A 23,800-nucleotide genomic window follows, 5' to 3' on the forward strand; every position below is an offset into this window, starting at 1 on the left:
ATGTGCCATATTTAATATCATCATACTGTGCATTCCTGTCCTTTCCATGCACTGATGCTCTTTAGGCTTCCTAGGGCCAACGCAGGCACCCTTGCACTATGGTGGAAGGGTACCTGTGTTGTTGGTATGGTTGTTTTTGTGCAGGAAGGGACACCTTCCTGCACAAAAACAATCTTGAAAGCATGTTCCTCTTTCTATGTCTGCTGCATTCTGCGGCACACATAGAAAGATGTACAAACGAGGAGAAATAAACATATTTCTCCTCGTTACACCCCCCCACTCCCTTAGGAAAGTGTTGCATTTTGATACATTTCCAGGTCTACCGCTAATGATACATTTGGGAATGCACCAAAATCCATGGGTGAATGCGTGGGAACGCCCACGCTCCACCCATGGAACGCCTCCCTGGGGCACAGTAACGCAAGGCAGCAGTCTGCGCTGCCTTGCGTTACTCCAGATTTATCAAGCCAGCTAGGGCTGCACAAGGTGGCCTTGCATGTCTTGATAAATCTAACTTTAGTGTTGCGTCGCCCTTGCACCCCCATGAGTGGCGCAAGGCAGATGCAACACAATGATAAATATGCCCATTAGTATGACCGGGAAACCTGGTTTCAAATTCCATCTCACCCACATGATTAAATTGTGTGATTTCACTCAAATCAACTTACTTCATTAGAGAGCACTTTCAAGTAATTCAGTTCAAGATGGATTCTATACAAAAATCTCATTTGTACATCCTTTAATGGTCTGTAACGTTCCACCAGCCATCAAAATATGATTGGCCATAATATAAGGAACACCAGACAATTGGTTCACTGTGTTCACTCATGGCTTTGTCAGACAGTATTGTTTCTAAATGTTTTAAAGTTCATGTTTAGGAACTTCCAATTCAGATAAATATCAATGCAATGTTGTGATCTAATATAATAAACTGTAACACTTCCGTGTGTTAAAGAAACGCTTTGTACATTTTAATGTCTTTATCATGTTCTTATATTTTAGTTCTTGCGTGATTTGCATCCCAAATATTCTGAAGATTCTCATGTTCTTTGGTACTTAGGGATGAACCAGACCATTGGTTGGGGGTTGGCTCAACTGCAGAGACATTTCAAAACAAGGACAGAGTGGACAATTGCTCAGGGCCCAATTTTCCAAGGGGCCCAGCCCCTGCCTGCCCTCTAGAAGCACCACCAATAGTCCATCGCACAAGCAGAGTTTGCCAGGATGGGTGGGCGCTGCATATTCTACCACTTGACAGTGCTTCTTCTGTTTCTGGCCGCTCTGCTGAGACTACTCATCATGGATGCAATACATTCCAATACTCATGGATGGCCTATTTGATTTTAGAAATTGTTACATCTTGCTCTTCCCTCCTTTATTTGTCCAGTTCTTAGCAATGACTCCATGAATCAGTTGCTATGGATCTCCAATCAGATCACTATTTCATCCTGCTCTTTAATTCCTTGTGTGGTCATCGAGCTCCCTGTTCAGAGATTAATGTAGAGTCCCTGACGCACACTCTAATGTATCAGTCGGGTCTTCTTGGTGCTGTGAGACTACAGACAGGCTGTGAGTACCTCACAACATGACAATAGATGTGAGACTGTCACCCATACCTTCTGCTCTGCTCTGCCTCAATAATTGTTTTAGATTTTATGTCTAGTGGAAGGTGAGATGAGCAGAACTTAAAAAAAATCACTTACCTTTATAGTTTCTCAAACTGTTTCCCATGGGTATTGAAATGTTTAGAAACAATCAAAATGTTGCTGTTGCTTTTTCCCCTTACAAAGATTGGATAGGTTTGGGTAGGAGCGATGCCCCTGACACCATGCTTGGCATCAATTTACTATTGAAGAAGGACATAATGCACCACCTGAATGGTAGCATAACTAGTATTCTCACATAGCAAAGTGCATAAAAATTGTAAATAAATGCAATATAAAAAATAGTAAACAAATGAATTGATAAAGTGGTGGGGTATGGCCACACCTCGGATGTGTCTGTAAAATTGACTTTTTGTCCTGAACTTCTGTCTTGAATTTTGACCTTTGCCCTGAATTTTTTACAGTCTTGTCCTGGATTTGCCTCCATGCCAGGTGATCACCCTAGAAAGGATCTATAATGTGGGGGACACTAAAGGGTTTAGGGGCACTACAATCCCCCTACACAAATATTTTGCACTATCCATCACCTAGCGCACTATAGATTTTTCCGGGAGTGATGCGGTGGTGGAGGGCCAAGTGGCAAGAAAGCAATATAACTTCACTAATACATGCATTCCTCCACAGATAGCAAAAATCTCCCTTGACGACCATAAAAAGGCACTCCAGGGTCTACCTAAGGTTTGATCATTGTAGGCAAGTACTTCAACTTTGTCTCTCCTGGGCAACTGCATCAAAGCTGCAGTTAAAACCAGTGCTGGCTGAATTCGCTAAGCTTATATAATGTGTGGCGAGTATGACATCGATGTGCGACTGAACATACCCATGATCCCAGTGGTGCATGAAAACCCATCTAAAATTGATTACAGTTTCCTTCCAGCAGCGGACGTGCTAAGTAAAAATGTGGCAGACATAATTTCCATGAGAATCTCAGACCACTTTCCAGTCACAATTTGTGTGCGGTGGGATGCTGACCAATGTGGTATATGATTGCATGGTGCCTTGTCAATGTGCAATGCTCAAAGTACTTATTGCAAGAACTGAAATCCTACTTTGAACTCCAACTACCAAAGCCTTCCCGAGAGGGAAGAATGAGGATTAAAACCAACAGGTATCCGACTGGGAGGTGAGAACTTTAGCACCTTAACACAAATACTTTACTAGCAGGGGTCAGATAATCCAGAGCCAACTAGCGACAGGGCCTCCCTTCACCCACTCTGCCTACAGGAAGCTTGGCAGTGTTGGATCGCCTTGAACAGATATGTTGATGAATAGGGTGACAAGTCTAGAACACACCTTACTAGCTGGTGAACAGACATGCTGCCTCCTGAGTGATTCCTGAACCTAAAGGACCGGTTAAAGAAACGGATCAATGCAGCGTCAGAGATTGCTAAGGCTTTTGCTTCATACTATAGAGACTGCTATGCCGGCTGAAACAGCCCGCTCATGAGTGCTCCAACCTCCTCATTGAAGATCTCCCATTGCACACAAGACAGAGACACTTTCCCTCATTAACGCTGAGATCATGATCCACACCAAGGTCCTGGCCGCAGGCTTCTCCAAGTAGTAACCTTGCTGTTTCACAAGGACCAATGTGACTTTATCCCCCACCACTCAGCTTCCAGTACCTGGGAATGCACATTTGCCTGGAGCTAAGCCTCACCAGGACTCTCAAACTCTAACCACTGTCAAACCAGAAGGGAAATGAGTAAATGGTCTACCCTCCCCTTATTATTCTCAGCAGGGTGGCACTGTTCAAAATGAGGGTTCTGGCCTCGGATTCTAAATATGCTACAAAACTTCCCTTAGTTACCCTACAGGCTTGGTTTGCTGACCTGATAGCAAGGGCGTGTTACTTTTGTTGGGCAAACCAAACTCCCCGCACCGCATTCAACAAATGCTTACACTCCACTTATGATGGGGAAATCAGCATGGAAGACCTTCGGCTATATTATTAGACATCACAGAGATAATGTAGTGCTTCATGGCTGCCGTAAAGCTAGATCCTCATCAAGTGTTGAGATATTTCTGATCGGTTGAGGCAATATACTAGGCTTACTGTATAGGAATCCCCTCCCAGACTCCCTGTCGCAGGTTACAAGAGTGGTAATCCTATGTTGGCGACTGGCATTGTGCTAGATCCGATGAGATCAGAGGCTCACAGAGGAGACACCTTTTTGTCAGGGTAGAGGACTTCTTCATAGTGCTCGTCTGGACGAGATTGAACGGTGGGAGCTCATCGGAATTTCAAATCTTGGGGATGCCTAAAACAGTGCCCAAATGAAATCATTCAAGACTCTTCAAGCAGAATTTGACCTCCAAAGAACCCAATTCTACAGGTATCAACAACTGAACAGGCACTAGCTGCTCACCAGTCCGCCTTGAGTGAGAGTTTGGAATACAGCCCGCTGGAAGATAGAATCACCCCGGGTCCATAAGGGAAAGGGAGCACATCACAGGGAGCCAGTTCATGGCGCTTAAATCACAATGGGAGTGCTGGGTAAATCCCCTGGATTAGGGTAACTGAAGGGACGCCAAGAGTCCCTCCACTAGTTGGTCATCTCCTCAATGCTATAACGCATTCAACTGAATTACATACACACACCACATACTTTACTCCTAAAACACTATGGCAAATGGGAAAACTACCCTCACCCTTTTATTCCCGATCCAATGCTAGTGAATGAGATATTTTTTCCATAGGATCTGGAACTGTCCTGCCATGGTAAAGTACTGGTTTGAAATATTCTCTACCCTATCTAGGATAATGACAGGGAGGCAAATTCTATGTGCCCCACTATTAAAAACTGAAGAAACCTGCGCACTAAGAAAAGTGCTGGCTGTTTTAGTGCTGCCGACACCATCCACAAGTCAATGGATTACCCTCTTGATCGTCTCTTGTTGGTGCTCCATGCCATGCCTGCTGAAATAATACATGCACGGAAATCTCCTTCTACTCTATCATGTTCTTGTGTCACTGGAGGATTCATCGCTAGACACAGGGAGTGCCTGCACTGACCAATAACCATGGGTACTACAATACCTGGATGCTGTTGGTAAGCCAAGTAAGCAGTGGCTATCCAGCACTAAATGCCTACCATTTCCATAGTTATTGGTTTCCTCAAACTGGATAACCTTCCACGAAAATCGCAGACTACACTCTTTACCAAAAGCAAGGTCGCATAAATGGACTATCAGGGTAGCTGTGAAAGAAATGTCACTCCTCCACATGCTTAATGGGACAGAAGTCTGTAAAGAATCGATGACCGCTCCAAAATCATTTGGTACTTATCAAATGGTCTACCACTCAAACAAGAGCAGTAACCTAATGCCTCAGAAACTCCTAGTTCAAAAACTCAAAACAGCCACTCCAGATGCTTCTACGGAAGATTATGGAAAGGCAAACAATTGGAGACAAGCTTAAAAATACACAGAGTGGAAGGGAAACGACGAATGTTGGCTACAATTGGAAAAGTAGTTCCTACACACCACGTTTCTCTTACTGAATGGAACAAACATGAACCCCAGAAAACATTTGGAGAGAGAAAAAAAAACTTGGAGGTTTGTTCCCTTTTTCTAGCGTCAAGGAGACAATCCTCCATAAATGTTTGCAGTGAAAATTACAATCGCACCAAAAAAGGGCCACATGGGGATCAGTCCGGTGTACGAACGAAAGCCAACTCAAGAGGGGTGGCAGCTCGCGTGGCTCTACAGAGCTGCCGCAATGCACACTTAGCTGTACCTTGGTTGGCAGCCTCGCGGTGGTAGTCAGAATCGTCTTCTGGTGGGTTCGGTATGTAGTAGATTTGCTCGGGAATCATACTGGCGACCTTCTCTTTCAGTGCTTCGTGGCTATTCATGCTTGGGCTGATACTTCTTTTCACCTTTTCTCTTCTTTCATGAGCCAATATCTTTTTGGTCCGTGCTTTAATATTCTCCCAGCACTTCTTAAGCTGCTTAAAGTCCCTTAAGGATACACTAGGCTGAGAGTTGTATTCGTGTGCAAGTGCCTGCCAGGTGCGTTGTTTCAAGGCAATAGTCCTAGCGTCACTTTTTTTGCATTCAAGTACATATTTGTACTTCTCAACCAGCGCAAGCAGCACACTCTTTTCGAGTTCAGAGAAGTATTTGGCAGGCTTTAAAACTTCGTTGTTTTGCATTTTGCTCAGCTTCTTCAAGAAGAGAAGAGTCCTATAAAAAAAAAAAAAAACAATGAATAAATTAGTATTTAGATCACCTAAAATTAACTGGAGCAGTTATCCCATCATGGAAACAAACATTGACAAGCGAACAAAAGAAACCAGTGCGCGGTAGTTTAGAGCAAAAGGTCTGCCTCTCAGGTTCTGGGTATGAGAGTCACCTGTATCCCCCCACCTATTTCAAAAGGATTCATTTACTAACCACTTGCAATTAACAGGATTCCAATTTCTGTCATTTGTGGAGCAGCAGGCATACTTGGATGCAAGCCATTGGCACACCCAGAAACAAAGCCAATCGCACGATGACAAATTGACAGGTAGCAGTGTGTGGGGGGGGGGGGGGAACCTGGAAAAGAGATCTCAAATGGTCAAATCAACACTTCATGATTATACTTAAAGTAAACAAAGTTAGCACAAAACGCAAACAATTCCTCCTGCTATAATGGAAAAAGTATTGATTTCAATGACAGCCAAGAAATCATGTGTGCGTAATATAGCAAAGACTAAATGAATAATGAAAAAAGCATAACCAGCAACTCTGTGGATGTCCACGTCACCCGCGGGGGGACACTAAAGGGGATAGCCCCTTAGTGTCTCCTCACTGCCCAGTATTCTTTCTGTGGTCACCTAGCCTATGAACTTAGCCACGCCCAGCACAAGATCACGTCTCCCCCCGTGACCCCAGGTGTATGACATCACTTCCGGGAGGTCGGTGGGGTATTTAGGGCGGCTTGCCACCTGGTTATTCCTCTTTTGGTGGCCAGCAGCAGACTTGAATGAGTGGAGTGGACACCCAAGGGTGCATGTCACATGGATCGGCAGCCTCGACATGATGTGGGCGATGCTGGAACCTAAACTAATGAGAACAGACAAAAAAGATGTGAGGGAAAAGATCCAAATGATTCTTTGTAGGGAAACAATGAATTAGTCCTTTCATGTGGGATGCTAGTCCCAATACTTGTTACTTAATTAATTGAGCACTCACAAATCAACCCCAAGTTGGCTTTCAAACTGAAACTATATATTTTCTTAAACATACATAAGACACATTAAACAAATAACAATAACGCAATGATCATCAGTTATCTCCTGATTCCTTCCTACCCATACAATTAATGTGCAATCCGTGTGGGAGATAGTCCAGTACACACATGGGAGGATAACTTTGAACCTCCAGACAGTCCAAAAAGTGTGTATCCAGGTGTCTTGTATATGACTTCTAATCAGTCGGACTCCTCCACTTCATGAAGTTGACGCGTTTCGACACACTAAGTCGGGCCTCATCAGGACATGGGCAAAAAGAATGCAATAATGTGCAGGACCGAAACGTGTCGACTTCGTGAATTGGAGGAGTCCGACTGATTAGAAGTCATATGCAAGACACCTGAATACACACTTTTTGGACTGTGTGGAGGTTGGAAGTTATCCTCCCATGTGTGTACTGGACTATCTCCCACACAGATTGTGCATGAATTGTTTTTTCAGCAACCGTCATTAGATTGTATGGGTAGGAAGGAATCAGAAAATACTGATGATCATTGTGTTATTTGTTTAATGTGTCTTATATATGTTTAAGAAAATATAAAGTTTCGGTTTGAAAGCCAACTTGGTGTAGATTTGTGAGTGCATTAAGGAATAGGTCTGGGGACTAGGCTCCCACATGTAGGGACTAATTCATTGTTTTTCCTACACAGAATCATTTGGATCTTTTCCCACACATCTTTTTTGAATGTTCTCATATGTTTTTGCCCAAATGTGATGGGGTGATTAGGGCAAACCCCTGTGCTTTATCTATATAGGAACCTAATCTAAGGCACACCCTCAGGGCAGGCGAGAAGGTGCCCGACATGCTAGCGATACACTTCAGGGGTAATGACCTTACCACAATTGGCAGGGGCCAACTGCTACACGACAGGACGGCGGCACTGATTAGACACGCAGCAGACCTGGTTGACTGCAACCTAATCTGGTCTGAGATAATCCCAAGGGGTGAGTGGCAGGGAGCTCAGTCACACTCAGAAGTGAAAGCCTCTAGAAGGGTGAATGAGACAATGTAGAAGTTCGGTAGGAACTTGGGATTTGTCTTTGTGAGGTACAGCCCGCTATGCACAAGGACGTCCATTTACTTTGCCAAGATGAGTTGCACCTATCAGACCTGGGCAACGAGGTATTTGTGAGAAACACTTGGTGGGCCCTGAAAGCATTTGGTTGTAGAAAATGAACGCTAGAGCTACACAGGTGGGGGACTCAGGGTCGCGGTAGGCCACCCCGAGCCATGGCGGGTCTTACGGGCTACCTTAATACAAAAAACAATTAATACCCCATCAGGTGGAGAAGGGGCCGCTAAATATGAGATCCTCAGGCCATAGAGGGCCATGAGAAAAAAGCAACCGCAACCCCTTTGTCCTGTAAGGGAAAGTTGGTATCCTGACAGCTAGGGGTTGGCCTTACTTTGTTCCACGGTGGCACGGGTGCAACTATTAGAATCATTGGGGCACAGCCCCAATGTGAAATATACAGCACTGGATGAATAATAAGATGGCAAGGTAATGCTCCATGGCTGGAGATTGTTTAAGGATGGGTGTCAGTGGTTAGTCGTAAACGGTGCTGCACTCGTATGATCACCCGTAAGTTAACCCTACTTGTGCACTGAATAACAAAATATGAATAAATGTGCAACAGTTTCCCCCACAAAAAAGCGTGTGGTCTGTTTTGTTGATGATACAACTGTATTTTGTCACAAAAGTATGCGTGTAGACATGTCAGAGGGCAGAAGGGCTAGGGGTGGAAACACTAACGTTAGTGTGTTCAAACTCTTTTGTCTGTAGGAATGGATGACGCTGTACAATTAGAGTATGTGTTAACAAACATGTAGCATGGCACACTGTAAGGAATCAACTGAGGCCATAAAACCCCCAAAATGTTGTAATCACACAGCTTCCACACAGCTTAGTTTGAAGTTAACTTTATTTAGTTACAGAGCAGGAAGGTACATCAGCAACAGCATCTCCGTGGCTCCCCTCAGTTGCCCGTTTCAACCGCCACCTTTAGAGTTCTATAGACATAACACATTCCTGACATAGATGCAGAACCTGCCACTTGGAAAAGCTTCAAAATAATGGACAGAAGTGTGCGTGGTGTGTCTCAGCCACAGTAGTTGGCGTGACCTGCAGCGACTCTAAAGAAAGCATCAGAGCTCTAATGTTCTGTGGGCATGGCCCACTCAAACACAGTAAAGAGCTGAAAAATTGCAGCGGGGTTTGCCAAGAGCATATGGTGCTAGGTGTTAACAATGTGGCTATGCCTCACCAGCAGCAACACACCCATTGCTGCCAGAGTTTGGATTGCTCCACTTCCTGGCTATACCTATGGCCAGGATTGGCTGATGAGGCTATCGTCAGAGGAATCGGGTATGCAGACAGCCCAGGATGGGCGACCCTACTAGTGGGGGCTTATCAGACTGCATTTGCAGGTGCTCAGCACTGGAGGGAGGTGGTCCGCATACTAGCAACCAGAGTGTTTAGAGCATGGGTACTTGCAAACATTTACCCAGGGGCCAAAAAGTTCAGTCTGTGATGTGAACGAGGGCCACACTGATGCCAACAGGGTGGAGGTCGAGATCCAGGAGTGGGATTGTAATAAGGTGGGTGTAGGGAAAGCAATGCATATACATCTAATGGGTGAATTGCACAATGTGAAACCAAATAACCTGGGATAAATCCTGGCGTCCCCATTTTATCAAAATGTGTGATCCTAGGCAATTATTTTATTTTGCTATCCCTATTTTTTCTTCTTTGTCACATATAAGAGAACCACAAAATACATAACTTCAGGTTGTGCGCTGTACAAAACCTTCTGTGTGTTTGACTGAATAAACTATAATATTGTTCATGTATAATAGGAACCTGGGCCAGCCACAGAGTTACACATAACACCTGATTTGCCTCTCAGTTCACTATTGGCATTGTCAAGGTGGGGAGAAGAATGAATGTTTCTAAATTCATGTTTGAAAATTATCACTGTAAGAAAAATACTTCTCCAAGCACCGATCTAATCTGATATACTAAGGTCAAACCGTTCTACATGTTAATGAAATACACTTTCTGAATTCTGATGAGACGATCATATTTTTGCACTTTTGTTGCAAGATGTCTTTAAAAATAAAGGTGTTCCTAAAGTCAAATGATGCAGGACAACCTAGTTACTTCCTTTCTTGAACTTCAATTAACCTTTAAATAAAGACATGACTGCTTATTTTTTTTAAATGATAATGTTAGAGATGAGTCGAGTAAACAGCAGCCCAGGGCCAGAAAAACTAAATGCTTTAAGTTTTAAAAACTGAAACATTTTATTTTTTAGTGCCAAGGACAACCCATTGATGTCGTCTGCAGTACAGAAGTGGTGCTGAGGACCTCGACGGGCATCCTCAGTACCATTGAGTTTAATGTGAATATTTTGAATAGGTCTACTGTTTTCTGAAAAACTCATCTTATAGTATCTGCCCACAGTAACTTTCTGGAGATGCTTCAAATCTTCTCTCATATGGTTCCACTTTTTTATTCATCTGCTTTGTTTATGATCATGAGCAGTAAGGGAATATTTTCTCCATGCTGTAATGAGCCATGTAGCTTCACAAAATCTAGCCCATTGTCTAAGTTGCTGATGTACTCTCCTGTTCTTGTAACCTAAACTCAAGTTTACAAATGGAAAGGGTTTTGATTTCCCCCAGACAGGAAACGTCCTGCGACAACAACCCCCACCACAAACAACGTTACTTTACCTTTTGCATCTCAAAGTGCCATCATAAATAGGTTTACATAAGGATAGAACAGTTTTGAGTTTTTTTCAGTTTTATATAGTGCTGACTTGGCCAAGGGCATTTGAGATCTGTACATGAGCATCAGATTACATTGCACAAGGTCAGATTCCGGTTTTTTGTTAAGGCACAGGGAGATGAAGTACTTTGTCCAGAATCACTGGATGTTGAGACAATGCTGGGATCCTAACCTGATTCCCCACTTCCAAAGTTTGAAGCTCTGGCCAATAGGTCACGTCTCTTCAAAACAACTTCGATTGCAACTTCTTGGTCCATGCGGGTCATTATTTCCAGAATATCTCTGTGACTGTTCAAAGATCTTTTTAAGTGTGCTGCTTGAGAATTATGACGTGAAATTCCCCACCTTTCTTTTCTAGGACAATCCGGTTTTATGCAGTATGGTTTTTTTTAAGTTTCAAAACTGTATTGTTATTTTTAATATTACAATTATTAACTTGCTAATTAATAATATATAAACTTTTCATTCAAACATGTTAAAAAACTCAATAAAAATCATGGTGAAATTGAGCAACAAGTTATTAGTAAGTCCTAGCTTTTATGACCAATAATAATAATAATATGACACTATAACCTCCTATGAAACCACCATGAACAGAATGGTGTCATATTATTATTATTGGTATTCATATGATAACTATTTTGTATGTTACAATAATTTGATAAAGTTTCATTTTTTGTATTGGGAAACTTTATAGGCAAGAAAGGTCCTTACAACATAGGAACTTAATGATGGTGCCTATCATTACTGGGAATGTTGTTGCAATTACTATGTAATAGGTAGTAATATGTTGAATCTACCTATTCGCCAACCGTGACAATTGGGCGCAGTTGACCTAGGATTTATGAGAAGTGGGGCGGCTTTAATATGAGGGTGACCCGGTCATGGTCTTTGTTTTTTTTTACCTTTTTAAATAATGTTTTAGAATTGCCTAATAGGTTTGTTATTCATCTAGATCTCGAGCTGGGGCATCAATTGGCATATATCCTTATTCTGGGGGGACTATCCTGGTGACGTTACAACGGCTCTAATGAAAAAAATGTGAACATACTATTTAATATTTGAAGGTGAGATTTTGTACTATGGATATGGCAACAGGATGGGGAGTACCTCTGTTGCCCCCATGGCACTACTCACGTTTTTGTAATTTTTAACTAATCTATATCAAATCACAAGAGTTTCCTTTGCAAGTAGACATGCAGCATGATAAGTATTACTTAAACAATCATACAATGTCTCTGTGGAATGTACTATACAGAAGTGGACGAGTGCATGTTTCTCTCCCTTGTGCCTATGACTGTATATAATTAATATGTATGTGTCTTGTGGGCTGTCTAGTGACAAACTACAGTTAGTGTGACTTTTTGTTATGTAATATGTCATGTGTGTTTTATCTGTGTTTTAAGAGTGTGATCCCTTTGGGACAGATATGGGTTAGGGATTTTTGTGTATGTGTATGTAAATATGTGATGTCAGTTGTACATGTTTGTATGTGTGATGACTTATATTTCGTTTTATGGGATTGTTTCAGCCCTGAACAAGTTCCTACTGTGACAGCAACGAAAAGTGTTGGCTGATGGCTGATTTTCAATTTACGTGCAATAACTTTCATTAATAAAAGAAGATGATGAACTGACATTGGCAATTTTATCAAGTGTACCCAAGGGACAGGATTAAAAGTAAGAGGGGGAAAAACTTCCCCCCAATCATTAGTAAGGGTTCAACATGTTTCTGCCTTCTAAAACCCTTTTAAGGAGGTGTGGGAGCATTCTTCTGGGCCAAATGTAGTCACTCTGCCAACTACTGAGACAAAGTTACAGAAAAACTAAAATAGAGTACACTCGGTGCTTCAGGAGTTGGATATGTATCAACCATGGTCTCAAAATGTATAATATCATTCAGCAGTAAAAAGACCAGTGGGTATGAGAGAGAACAGCTTGTTCAAACATCACTGTGATCGTCCAGAAATGTTGGAGCATCAACATGTGTAAACACAACATGCAGGGATTGTGAACACAGTAAAAGAAATAAGAAAAGTGGCCAAAGTGAAGCTGTCACACACATATCTACTCACCCCAGTTGATCGGGTATGCACCTCAACTCAAGCCTACCAATCAGGAGCAAGCAGGGCTGTTACATATTATGGTTAAGTAGAACAGCCGACAAGAAACCCAAACTTGTACTGATGATGAATTATGTGTGGAATGAAAGTATATGCCAAATGCAGTTAATCTCATATAGGTGCAAAATATGTCAAACATTGAGAGACTTGTAGTTAAAAATTAACCATTAAAGATGGTCATAAGAATCCTAAAAATCGTTGCCAAGACTGCATCTCTTCCTACAACATGTTCCAATACTTTTAGTGATGGGACAACCCTTTACAGCGTCACTGTAATATTGCCAGCTAAAAAAAGGGGGAAGGGATGATATGGACTAAAAGGGGAGAAAATTAGTTACTTACCTGTAACTGTAGTTCTCCAGTATTGGTATCTTTCATAGATTCACAAGCTTGAATCATCCCCTGTTGTCTAAGTGGGAGTCCCATTGTACCATAATAAAGCAGTATGCACAATGAACAATCACTTAAATAGCCTATGTTCTCTGAAAAAAGACCCAAACTTCGGCTAATCAGACATTAGCACACTCTAGAATACTCCCAAGAGAGACCGAATCCATCAGATTTTCAAAGCACAAGTGGGAAATAAATCCCAAGCTATAAGGGGAGCCTCTCAAGGTAGGAGGGTACAGTTACAGGTAAGTAACTCAAGTTTCTATTGCAGTATTGGATCTTTCATAGATTCACATGCTTGAATCAGAATAGCAAGAAGTTACTGTATTTGTATACTTCATAGCATTCGCACAAATAGCAGATTATTATTATTATTACATTTATAAGGCGCACAGCTACCCGGAGGTTTCCTGGCGCAAAGGACAGATTGCAGATAAATCAGACAGCTTTTTACTGGTTGAAGAGCCAGGTCTCTAGGCCCTTGCGGAAGCTTTTATGGCTAATTTCGTGGCGAAGTGGGGAAGGTAGTGAGTTCCACAGCATTGGGGCCAGGTACGGAAGGAGCATCTGCCCATACGTGAAAGTTTGAATCTGGGGACTATGAAGTTAGCTTGGGATGCGGAGCGAAGTAGACGGGTGGATGATATGTCTGGGCTAGGGAGCATAGGTAATGGGGTGATGTACCTAGCTTAATCTTATGCATATAGCATAAGGCCTTAAATTTCGTCCGTTGCTCAATCTTGAGCCAATGGAGATCACGCAACGTGCCTGTGATGGAGGATGTTTTCGGTACCTGACGAAGTAGCCTGGCCGCAGAATTCTGCACCACCTGCAGCTTGCGTACTAACTCCCTTTTTGCTCCTAGATAAAGGACGTTGCCATAATCAAGCCTCGACATGATTAGGGCCTGGATGACTGTTCTTTGAGTAGATTCAGGCATCATCCATAATATCTTACGGAACCACTTGAGAATAGTGAAGCAAATAGAAGTGGTCTTCGCTACTTGCTGTTTCATAGTCAGCTGATAGTCAATCACTATTCCCAAATTACGTAGAGTTGGTGGGTAGAAACACACGTGTGTGATCCTCTTTGGTTTACTTGTGTTTGACTCTGTACTTCTGAAAAGTTTAACGACTATATATAGATACATGCACATATGCTTATCTAACATTGCATAGGAATGTGTGTGTATATATGTATATATATATATATGTATATATTATCTACTGGCGGTCGCCAGTAGATAGTTATAGTTAGGATCGTGTTTCCATGGGAAATCTCAACATTCTATTTTGAATAACTTTGGCGCGGTTGACGAATCCTCGCGAAATTTTCAAAACAAATGGGACGCTCCGCTCAGCTCCTACCCTGAAAGTCTCGGGGTGATTCGTCAAGCGGGGGCCGAGAAAAAAGGGGGGTCCCAAAACGTGTTTTCCCCATGCATTTTTCCATAGGACCTTTAGTCGAAGGTACAGCCCGAACGGCTGAACAGAATTACTTGAAATTTGGCAGACAGGTAGTCCTCAGGTCAGGGAAGTGCCTTTTGCAGGTCTGGTGTCAATCTATTCAGTATTTCCTGAGAAAATAGCATTTAAAAGCATATAAATATCTATACGCGCGCATGTGCGCGCACGGTGCCGTGCGCGAGCGAAATTCTGATTGGTTGTTAGATGTCGGTAAACATTCGAATCGGTCGAAATCAGGAAGTGTCGGCCGCCATTTTGTCTCTCGCACTGAAAAGGAAAGGGGGAAAAAGGTGGAAAACGTGAAAAGGGGGCAGGGAAGAGAGTTCCTGACCCCCTAGCCTTTGTCAGGGGGTCACAGCAGGACCCCCAAGGGGAAAAAAAACATTTTTTTTTTTTTTTTTTTAAATCGAGGGGTGCGCGCATGGTGCGCACAAGGTGAAAAACCTTGGGAAAAAAATAATTAATAAATACATAACTTAGCATTTAAAAAACCGTACAAATTCACTTAAAAAACCATAGGTTTCACACACGTTATAGTTAGGAATTAGCATTTAAAAAACCTTGCAAATTCACTTAAAAAACCATAGGTTTCACACAGGTTATAGTTAGGTGGATATTTCACTCGTAAAAAACCAATGAAATTCCCCCGTTATAGTTAGTTCAGATAACTATAACTCGCGCGACCGCCACTCTATCACAAGGATGATGTCATCAGTGATGTCATGAGTGATGCCACTGACCATGTCATGAGTGATGTAATATGTGACGTCATGAGCAGTGGATTGCCGGCGTGCGAGTTATAGTCATCTGAACTAACTATAACGGGGGAATTTCATTGGTTTTTTACGAGTGAAATATCCACCTAACTATAACCTGTGTGAAACCTATGGTTTTTTTAAGTGAATATATATATATATATATGTGATCAAGGGCACTTGATGCCCGAAACGCGTCATGAAATGAGGAATTAAGAACAATAAAAAGAAGAAATATTGCCACTAACTTGTCCTGGTGGTCCGTTTCTGTCAGTTCGCCGTAAAGGAAGTGCTGAGAGGTGTTTGAGTGCATATATATATATATATATATATATATATATATATATATATATATATATATACACACACACACACACACACACATTCCTATGCAATGTAAGATAAGCATATGTACATATACCCATGTATCCATCTCAATATATAATTACATGTAAATATAACCATCAGAGTCATTAAACTTTTCAGAAATACAGAGTCAAACACAAGTAAACCAAAGAGGATCACCTTATAGAAATAAGTGGCGTAATACAGCCTTGTCCAACTGCTGAATCACTGCACTATGCCGATTCTAAGCAATAATGCTGCATGAATGTATGCACAATCTTCTAGGTCGCAGCACAACATATCTTCTCCAGAGGCATACCGCAAACAAAGTAGTTGAGGTGGAATCTGCTCTAGTTGAATGCGCTCTAGTTCTTCTTGTGATCGGTTTGCCTGCATTCAAGTGGCAAAATTGGATTGTGGCTGAGATCCATCGAGTGATGGTTACTTTTGTGACTGCAGTACCCTTATGAATATGTCCATATGAAACCAACAGCAAGTCAGTTTTCCTCAGCTGTTTAGTGCGATGTAGGTAGAACTTTAGACATCTTTAGCTATCTAGCGTATGGCGAGACCTTTCAGCTGGTGAGGCAGGATTCAGTAAGTAAGTCCATAATATGATAGGCTCATTGAGGTGAAAGTCAGTCGGGACCTTAGGAACTAATTTTTTATTGATTCTGAGAATGACAGAATCGTCCCTGAAGCACAAGATGGGTTCTTGAGTTGTAAAAGCCTGTATCTCACTCACCCTTCTGGTCGAAGTGAGTGCTAGCAACAATGCAACCTTCCATGTGAGAAATCTGAGGTGTGCTCTGTGTATGGGTTCGAATGGACTCTTCATAATTTGAGCTAGCACTATGTTCGGGTGCCAGTCCGGAAGAGTAGCCCTTACGAAAGGAAAAACTGAACAATCCTTTCATGAACTGTTTGATGATTCTGCTTGAGCATAAATAGAGTGAATGTGAGGAACGCCTATATCTAGATATTGCAGCGACATGAACCGTGATACAGGCATGCACCAGCCCAGACTGAGCTAGCAAGAGGAGATAGAGTAGTATCTCCTTAGGTGATGCCTGTAGAGGATGCAGAGTTAATACGTTTTTATGGTACAAGGAGAGACTGCGGAACGCTCTGTCGCCGGCGTAGGCCGCGAAGAGGTGACACCTGTGACGGTGAATAGGAGACGGTGCCCCTCGTGGCGAGGAATCCATCCCTGGCAAGTCGTGGCGGGCCAGACTCTCTGCGCAGTTGAGGAGCAGTAAGCGCTTGTGTGGCGTCGTTGGCACGGGGTCCTGCGGTGGCTGCTCTGCAGAAGGACGCGTTTGTGGGACCGCGGCGATAGAGTCCTTGCACTGACCGTTGCCCAGTGCAGTGATCGTTGGGGCATCATCACAGATCCCTGGTGGCGTGCTCTGAGACAGTGGTTGCCGGCATGGGTGCCTGCTGTTCTTGGACCTACACTATTGCAGAGGACCCGCTGAGATGGGCAGAGTAGATAAGTCTCAGCCGAAGCCAACGTTCGACCAAAGGAAGTCCAAGATGAGAGACACAGCTGCCGAAGATGCGGACACGATGCAGGAAAAACCTCAGGAGGAGGTGGATGGTGATATTCGCACCATGCTGGCAGCAATGGAAAAAGGCTTGCAGAGCAGTCTCTCGGTTCTGGGCACTAAGATGGACTCCCTCTCATATCAGATGGATAGAATGTCCGAGAGGCTGGACAAGCATGCTGAACGATTGGACATGACGGAGCGCAGAGTTACGGAGGTAGAAGAAGCACAGACAACGTTGGACGCCAATCATAAGTAACTGAGTAGAGTGATGCAGGTTTTGCAGGATAAATCCGAGGACCTTGAAGCGCGTTCCCGTCGCAATAACCTGAGAATCACGGGCCTTCCGGAATCGACCCGACTGGCAAAATGGAACACTTTGTTGAGAAGTTATTGGTAACACTCCTGGGGAGTGAAACATTTTCTTCCATATTTGTAGTGGAGAGGGCGCATCGCTCTCTGGGCCTTCGCCCAACTCCTGGTGCTCCCCCAAGGCCGATAATTGCGAAGTTGTTGAACTATCGTGACAGGGATTCGGCGCTGAAGGTGGCCAGGGAAAAACAGCCACTGCAGTATGAAGGATCCACTATCTCTCTGTTCCCAGACTTCACGCTCAGAGTGCAAGAGGCGCGTAGACAGTTTGCTCCACTGAAGAAGCAATTACGTGAACACAACATAGACTACGCCATGCTATACCCGGCGAGACTCCAAGTCAATCAGCAGGGCCACTCACGTATCTTCACCGGTCAGAAAGCCCTGAAGGACTGGTCTAAATAAAAACGTTGCAGCCCGGAGCGAGGCTCCTTGGAGGGAGCAGAAGGTGGACGATTAGACCAGCAGGACTGAACTCTGGACTATTCTAACTGCAGATAAGATTGTTACATTTGGGGTGGTGTTGGGAGGCCTAAAGTGAAAATGCATGGGGTTACCACGTATAAATATGTTTAACTGAGTTCTTTACCACCAGAGGGCGTTATTGGGGAGTTAGAGTGATAGAGCCCTGGCAACGTTGGAGCTCGTTCCTCAAAGGGGTTAAGTAATGATGCTTTTTGACATAACGTTGGGAAGGGGAGGAGGGGGTTGGAGATTCATTCTTTTTTGCAGATGCATAATATTTGTTTGATGGTGTGCGGAGCGGATACCTGGCTAAACTTAGAAGTTCTACCTTGTTAGGCAAGCAACATCCGCCCAAGAGTGAAGCACACACCTGGGGTATTGCACTTTGGGGGGGGTATCCCTTGGTTTGAAGTTGAGTTTTTTCCGCTTGCTGAGTTTTCTGCTGGAACAAGGGTACTGTTCGATGTCATATTGCCGGCGCACAGTTGGGGTAGGCCTGGCGTGGGTGGGGTGCGGGAGGGGTTGGTGATCCAGATGGTGGGACACTTTCTCTAAACACTATATTTTGCACATGACGATTGCACGAGCTGTAAGTTCCAATGGCAGGCACAGCTAGATTGATAACGCACGACAGCTCGCAGTAGATCCCATAGTGATCCAACGCGCTGTAGGCTTCGAGCACTAATATGGAATTTGAGGGGTCTTAATGACCACAGGAAGCTCCGCAAAGTCCTAGCCTACTTGACGAGACACGAAGTAGATATTGCGCTACTGCAGGAGACACACCTTCCTCTTAATAGCCCCATGCTTCGCAGCAGGGGATTACATGGACACATACACGCAGCAGGTTTTACCACAAATGCGCGAGGAGTGCTTACATGGGTGAACCCCAAGGTGGCGATTACACTCAAACCAACAGACACTGACAGAGATGGGCGATATGTAATATCTAGATGCAGTGGAAAGGGACTGGACATACTACTAGTTAATATATATACAGCCCCAATTATGATAATCAAAAACTTTTATGCTGCATTGTCTGAAAAGGTGCGTGTTTGCGGGGAAGGGCAACAACTCTTGGGTGGCGGCCTCAACTTAATCTTGAACCCACATCAGGATAGATCGGGGGGACGGAGAGCCAAGTCACGGCGGCAGCCCGGACAGTGACAGATGTCTTGGTCCAGTACGACTTGCATGATGTGTGGTGGCAAAGATTCCCCGACAATGGGGGATACACATATTACTCCGCATTGTAGAATTTATATACCCGCATAGATTATTGGCTAGCATCCAAGCAGCTGTATAAGTGTACCCGGTCTTGCGAGGTGCTGCCCCAAACGCTCTCTGACCATTCCCCAATAGTACTAGTTTTAGACGCTCCCCAGAAGACTATCCCCCCCTTTACTTGGAGGTTCCCACCTTTTTCTCTGCTAGATGCAGTATTTAGGGAGGAGCTGGCTGAAGCGATCGAAACGTTTTTCGTCACAAGTGTGGGTTCGGTGGACAGCTTCCATGTGGTTTGGGAGGCGTTCAAAGTCTATATCCGCGGTGTCACCATGACTAAACACTCCGGAGTCCTTAGAGCGATACGACGGAGCCTTGCAGATTTGGAAATGATCTTAACTAACCTGGAGATACGTCTCCAGATTGGAGCAGATGATGAAGTAATGAAGGAGTTCAAAGCCCAGTTAGAAGACTACCATGATGCTGCAGATGCGGAAATAAAGCATCTTGGTAAATACGCCACTGCTTGCACCTACGGTGAGGGCAAAAGGCCGGGTGCTGTACTAGCCCAGTTACTCAAAAAACGGCGATAAAAAACAGTAGTCGCAGAAATCAAGACGGCAGATGTAGATACACTCACTGAAGAGACAGCCATAGCAGAGAGGTTTAGGCAATATTACTCACTGCTCTACTCTACTCGTAGCGGAGGCGGAAATGTTAGACTACCTAACTCATATAAAGTTGACATGGCTAACGAACACGCATTGTGAATTCCTGATGTGACCCCTAGAGAGTGAAGAGATTACTTTGGCTCTATCAGGCATGAAATCGGGCAGCGTGCCGGGAATAGATGGCCTAACAGTCGCTTTCTACAAGGCGTACTTGGACCTGCTGTTTCCACACTTAGCCACTCTCTTCGACAATATTTGTGTGTCGGGCACTATGCCACCTTCGATGAGAGAGGCGATCATTGTAGCCATACTGAAACTGGGCAACCCCCCTGAAGAATGCGCATCCTATCGCCCGCTTTCCTTGATTAACGTTGATACAAAAATCTTCGCGAAGATACTGGCAAACAGGCTGGTCCCTTTGATCCCGACGCTTGTTGCCCCGGAGCAGGCGGGGTTTGTTCCAGGTCGAAATCTTACTTACAATTTGTGTACGGTGTTCGGAGCTGTGCAGCACACTAAGCCAGAGATCTCAGCGGTGGCAGTTTTTCTAGACATGGAGAAAGCCTTCGACTCTGTCGAATGGCCCTTTATGAGACAGGTGCTGACGGGGATGGGCCTGGGAGAAGTCTTTCTGCAGCTTATAGGTGTATTGTACACTGTGCCCACAGCCAGGATCAAAATTGGTAATCTGGTGACTGATGCTATACATATCACTAGGGGCACACGAAAGAGCTGCACGTTGTCACCAATACTTTATGCTCTGGTGGCAGAACCTTTAGCTTGTGCGCTTCGGGAATACCAAAGGTACACGGGTGTACGCTTCCCGGGCTACAAACTTATCGCCTCTACATACGCGGACGATACGCTTTCTATATATCCGTGATCCAGAGCGCAACCTTACCCCTGTTCTGCGTGAAGTGGTTCGCTTCGATGCCATGTCTGGATTACGAGTTAATTGGCCGAAGTCTATCGTAATTCCCCTTACCCCTGCCACGATGCAGTTTGAGCTTGACTACCCGTTGCAGTGGTCGACGGACTCGGTGCGATATCTAGGTATCCAGGTGCACATGGACTCTGCGATCGTATTTACGGAAAACTACAGTGTAGCGATTAGTAAATTGGAAGATGAGGTGGACGGCTGGATTCGACTACCTTTATCCTTGATGGGCAGAATTTCTATAATGAAAATGGTGGTACTCCCTCGCTTTTTGTTTCTTTTCTCTAACAGCCCGTTGGTACTTCCAGCCGCATGCTTCAAAAGGCTCACAACATTGATGATTAAATTAGCTTGGGCTGGCAAACGACCACGGGTCAAATGGCAAATCCTTACCTTACCGTATAACATGGGGGGGCTTGGGGGCCCTAATGTGGACTTATACTACAGGGCGGCGCAAAGTGCACAGGCTTACCACTGGATGTATGGTTTGCCAGACACCCCACACTTACGCATAGAGAAGGTTGTGGCCTCCCCTCGCCCATTGCCTGCTCTGCTTTTCTCGCTCCCAGACCGTAGGAAGGGGCTACTAGACACAATTAACGCGACTACGCATGCCTGATACCATCTTCTAAAATTAAGGCGGGAGCCATACTGTATTCCCCGCTTGCTCCACTAGACTGGTGCCACTGGTTGTCTGTAGGGATAGGGGAGTTGTATAAGCGCTCAACTCAATAGAGATCCGGACTATAGGGAACTTATTTGAAGGTGGCACAGCGCGAAGCTGGGAGGACTCGGTGACTGGAGACGCAGCGCCCACCCTTCCTACCAAATTTCAATTCCACAGGACTCGACACGCGCAGATTCAAATCTTGGGAGATGATTTAGCAGAACCGCCGGAGTTGACTTCCTTGTCATGCGTCATCAAAACTGACAACCCGCATATAGTATCTAAAATATATAAAATGACTAGGTCCTATAGAGAGAACTACTTCACTAAAGCCCGCTAAGCTTGGCAGAGGGACTTAGGTAGAGACATTGACGACCCAATGTGGATGTACTGCTGCACCAGCACAAAACGTATCTCCCTGAATGGTAGACACCGACTGATCCACTTTAAATATCTTAATAGGGTCTACTATACTCCAGAAAGGTGGTGCAGATATGGCCTCAGAGAGGAGTCGAGGTGTGAGCGATGCAGCGAAAAGTTGGCTGATTTTCTGCACCTAGCATGGACCCGCCCGGAGATTGCTAGATTCTGGGAGCGAGTATTTAAGCAGCATACAGAGGTGATTGGACTGGAACTCACACCGGAGTTGGCCTTGGCGTTGCTGGGCTATTCCAAACCAATACCTAAAGGGGTACGTAGATTAGTCGACATGGGTCTACTGTTAGCCAAACGTAGAGTGGCGATGTGTTGGTCGAGAGAACCGACTCCTACGATTGCTCAGTGGGCAAACAACATGCTATATTCCGGCACTCAAATGGAGAACTATAGTGATCTTCTCCCTCCCCGCAATAGGCCTAAGAACATCTGGGTGCTGTACAGAACATACAAGGCGACTGGGGCAGGGGAAGGTGAGTCCAACGAGGGGTACAAAAAGAATCGAGGGCGACCAGCCTTAAGGTTTAGTGACACAAGCATGGCTCTGGTAGAGACAGAGGGAGTGGAGAGTTGAATATAGAAGCACTGTGGAGCGACTCCTTAAGTTACCTTCAGACACTTTTGGGACAGGTCCTGAAGCGGAAGGGGTGCTCATGGTCGGGTGGGTGGTGCGGGTCGATAGCGAAATGTAATGTGGTTTTACTTGCCTGCTGCATTATTTGGAAACTATGTTGTAGGACTATTGTATTCTTCTGGTAATTGCATCTGCCGCACGGATGGAAATGTGTCCTTTGTTTATTGTGCATCAATTAATAAAGGTTTTCTTAAAAAAATATATATAATCAGAGAAAGTAGTCAGACTGCTTGACTGATACTGGTAGTGGGAACCTTGTTGCAGCCCTCTCTATCAAATTGTGAAATCCTCCTATGCCGTCCAGAGATGAATCCACAGTCTGCGGCACAGGAGGGGATGGAGTGGTAATCAGGTAATCGTCCCACTTGTCATTGGCAGGCTGGTTGTCCATAAGTTCTCCCTCCTCCCTGTCACCATCTGATGACAATGGGTCATCCCTAGGGGATGCTGCTATATTCGATGCAGGCATCATCCTGGGGGTTAATAGTGGAGGAATAGGTCTCGGTGCTCTGGGAGATAGAGGTGGAGGCAGAGCACTGGGCTGGTCTTGTGAAGGGTCAGGAAACCTCTTATGGTAGTCTTTTAGCAGACAACTTCTTTGAGTTCAATTCCCAACTTTACCACCAAACACAGGGTACATCGATGGGCAGCACATTTGCGCCGAGCCTGGCATGTATGTACATGTCGGCGTTCGAAGACAGGGAGATTTTTCACACCAGAAACCCATAACTACAAAATATTGGGATGTGGAAAAGATTTATGGACGACATCTTCATTCTCTGGAAAGGGGACAGAGCAAAATGTGTTGAATTTTGTTCATGGATTAATACCCTGAACCCTTATTTGAGATTTACCAATACTATCTCCGCCTCAACAATCCCCTTTCTTGACTTCACAATCAGATTAGAGGGTGATAACATCTCTACAACCCTCTACCGCAAACCAACCGATAGGAATAGTCTCCTACTTTTTAGTAGTAACCATCCAAAGACTGAGACAGAACTTACCTTTCGGACAGTTCCTTCGCATTCGAAGAAACTGCAGTAATCTCTCTGATTATAAGAATGAATCACAC

The 23,800-nt window shown here is 44.3% G+C and overlaps 1 protein-coding gene across 8 annotated transcripts in view; it reads right to left on the reverse strand.

Annotated features, from left to right (window-relative positions):
• MSANTD3 (Myb/SANT DNA binding domain containing 3) overlaps positions 1-23,800 on the reverse strand; it is a 324,673-nt gene that overhangs the window by 167,717 nt on the left and 133,156 nt on the right. For all 8 annotated transcript variants that reach the window (XM_085606797.1, XM_085606803.1, XM_085606801.1 and 5 more), the window contains one exon: positions 5,404-5,852. In XM_085606797.1, coding sequence (XP_085462923.1) covers positions 5,404-5,852 — 449 coding nt within the window. The remainder of the gene's footprint in view (positions 1-5,403; positions 5,853-23,800) is intronic.

The sequence above is a fragment of the Triturus cristatus genome, chromosome 5_2 (genome assembly GCF_964204655.1).
Source record: "Triturus cristatus chromosome 5_2, aTriCri1.1, whole genome shotgun sequence".
NCBI lineage: Eukaryota > Metazoa > Chordata > Amphibia > Caudata > Salamandridae > Triturus > Triturus cristatus.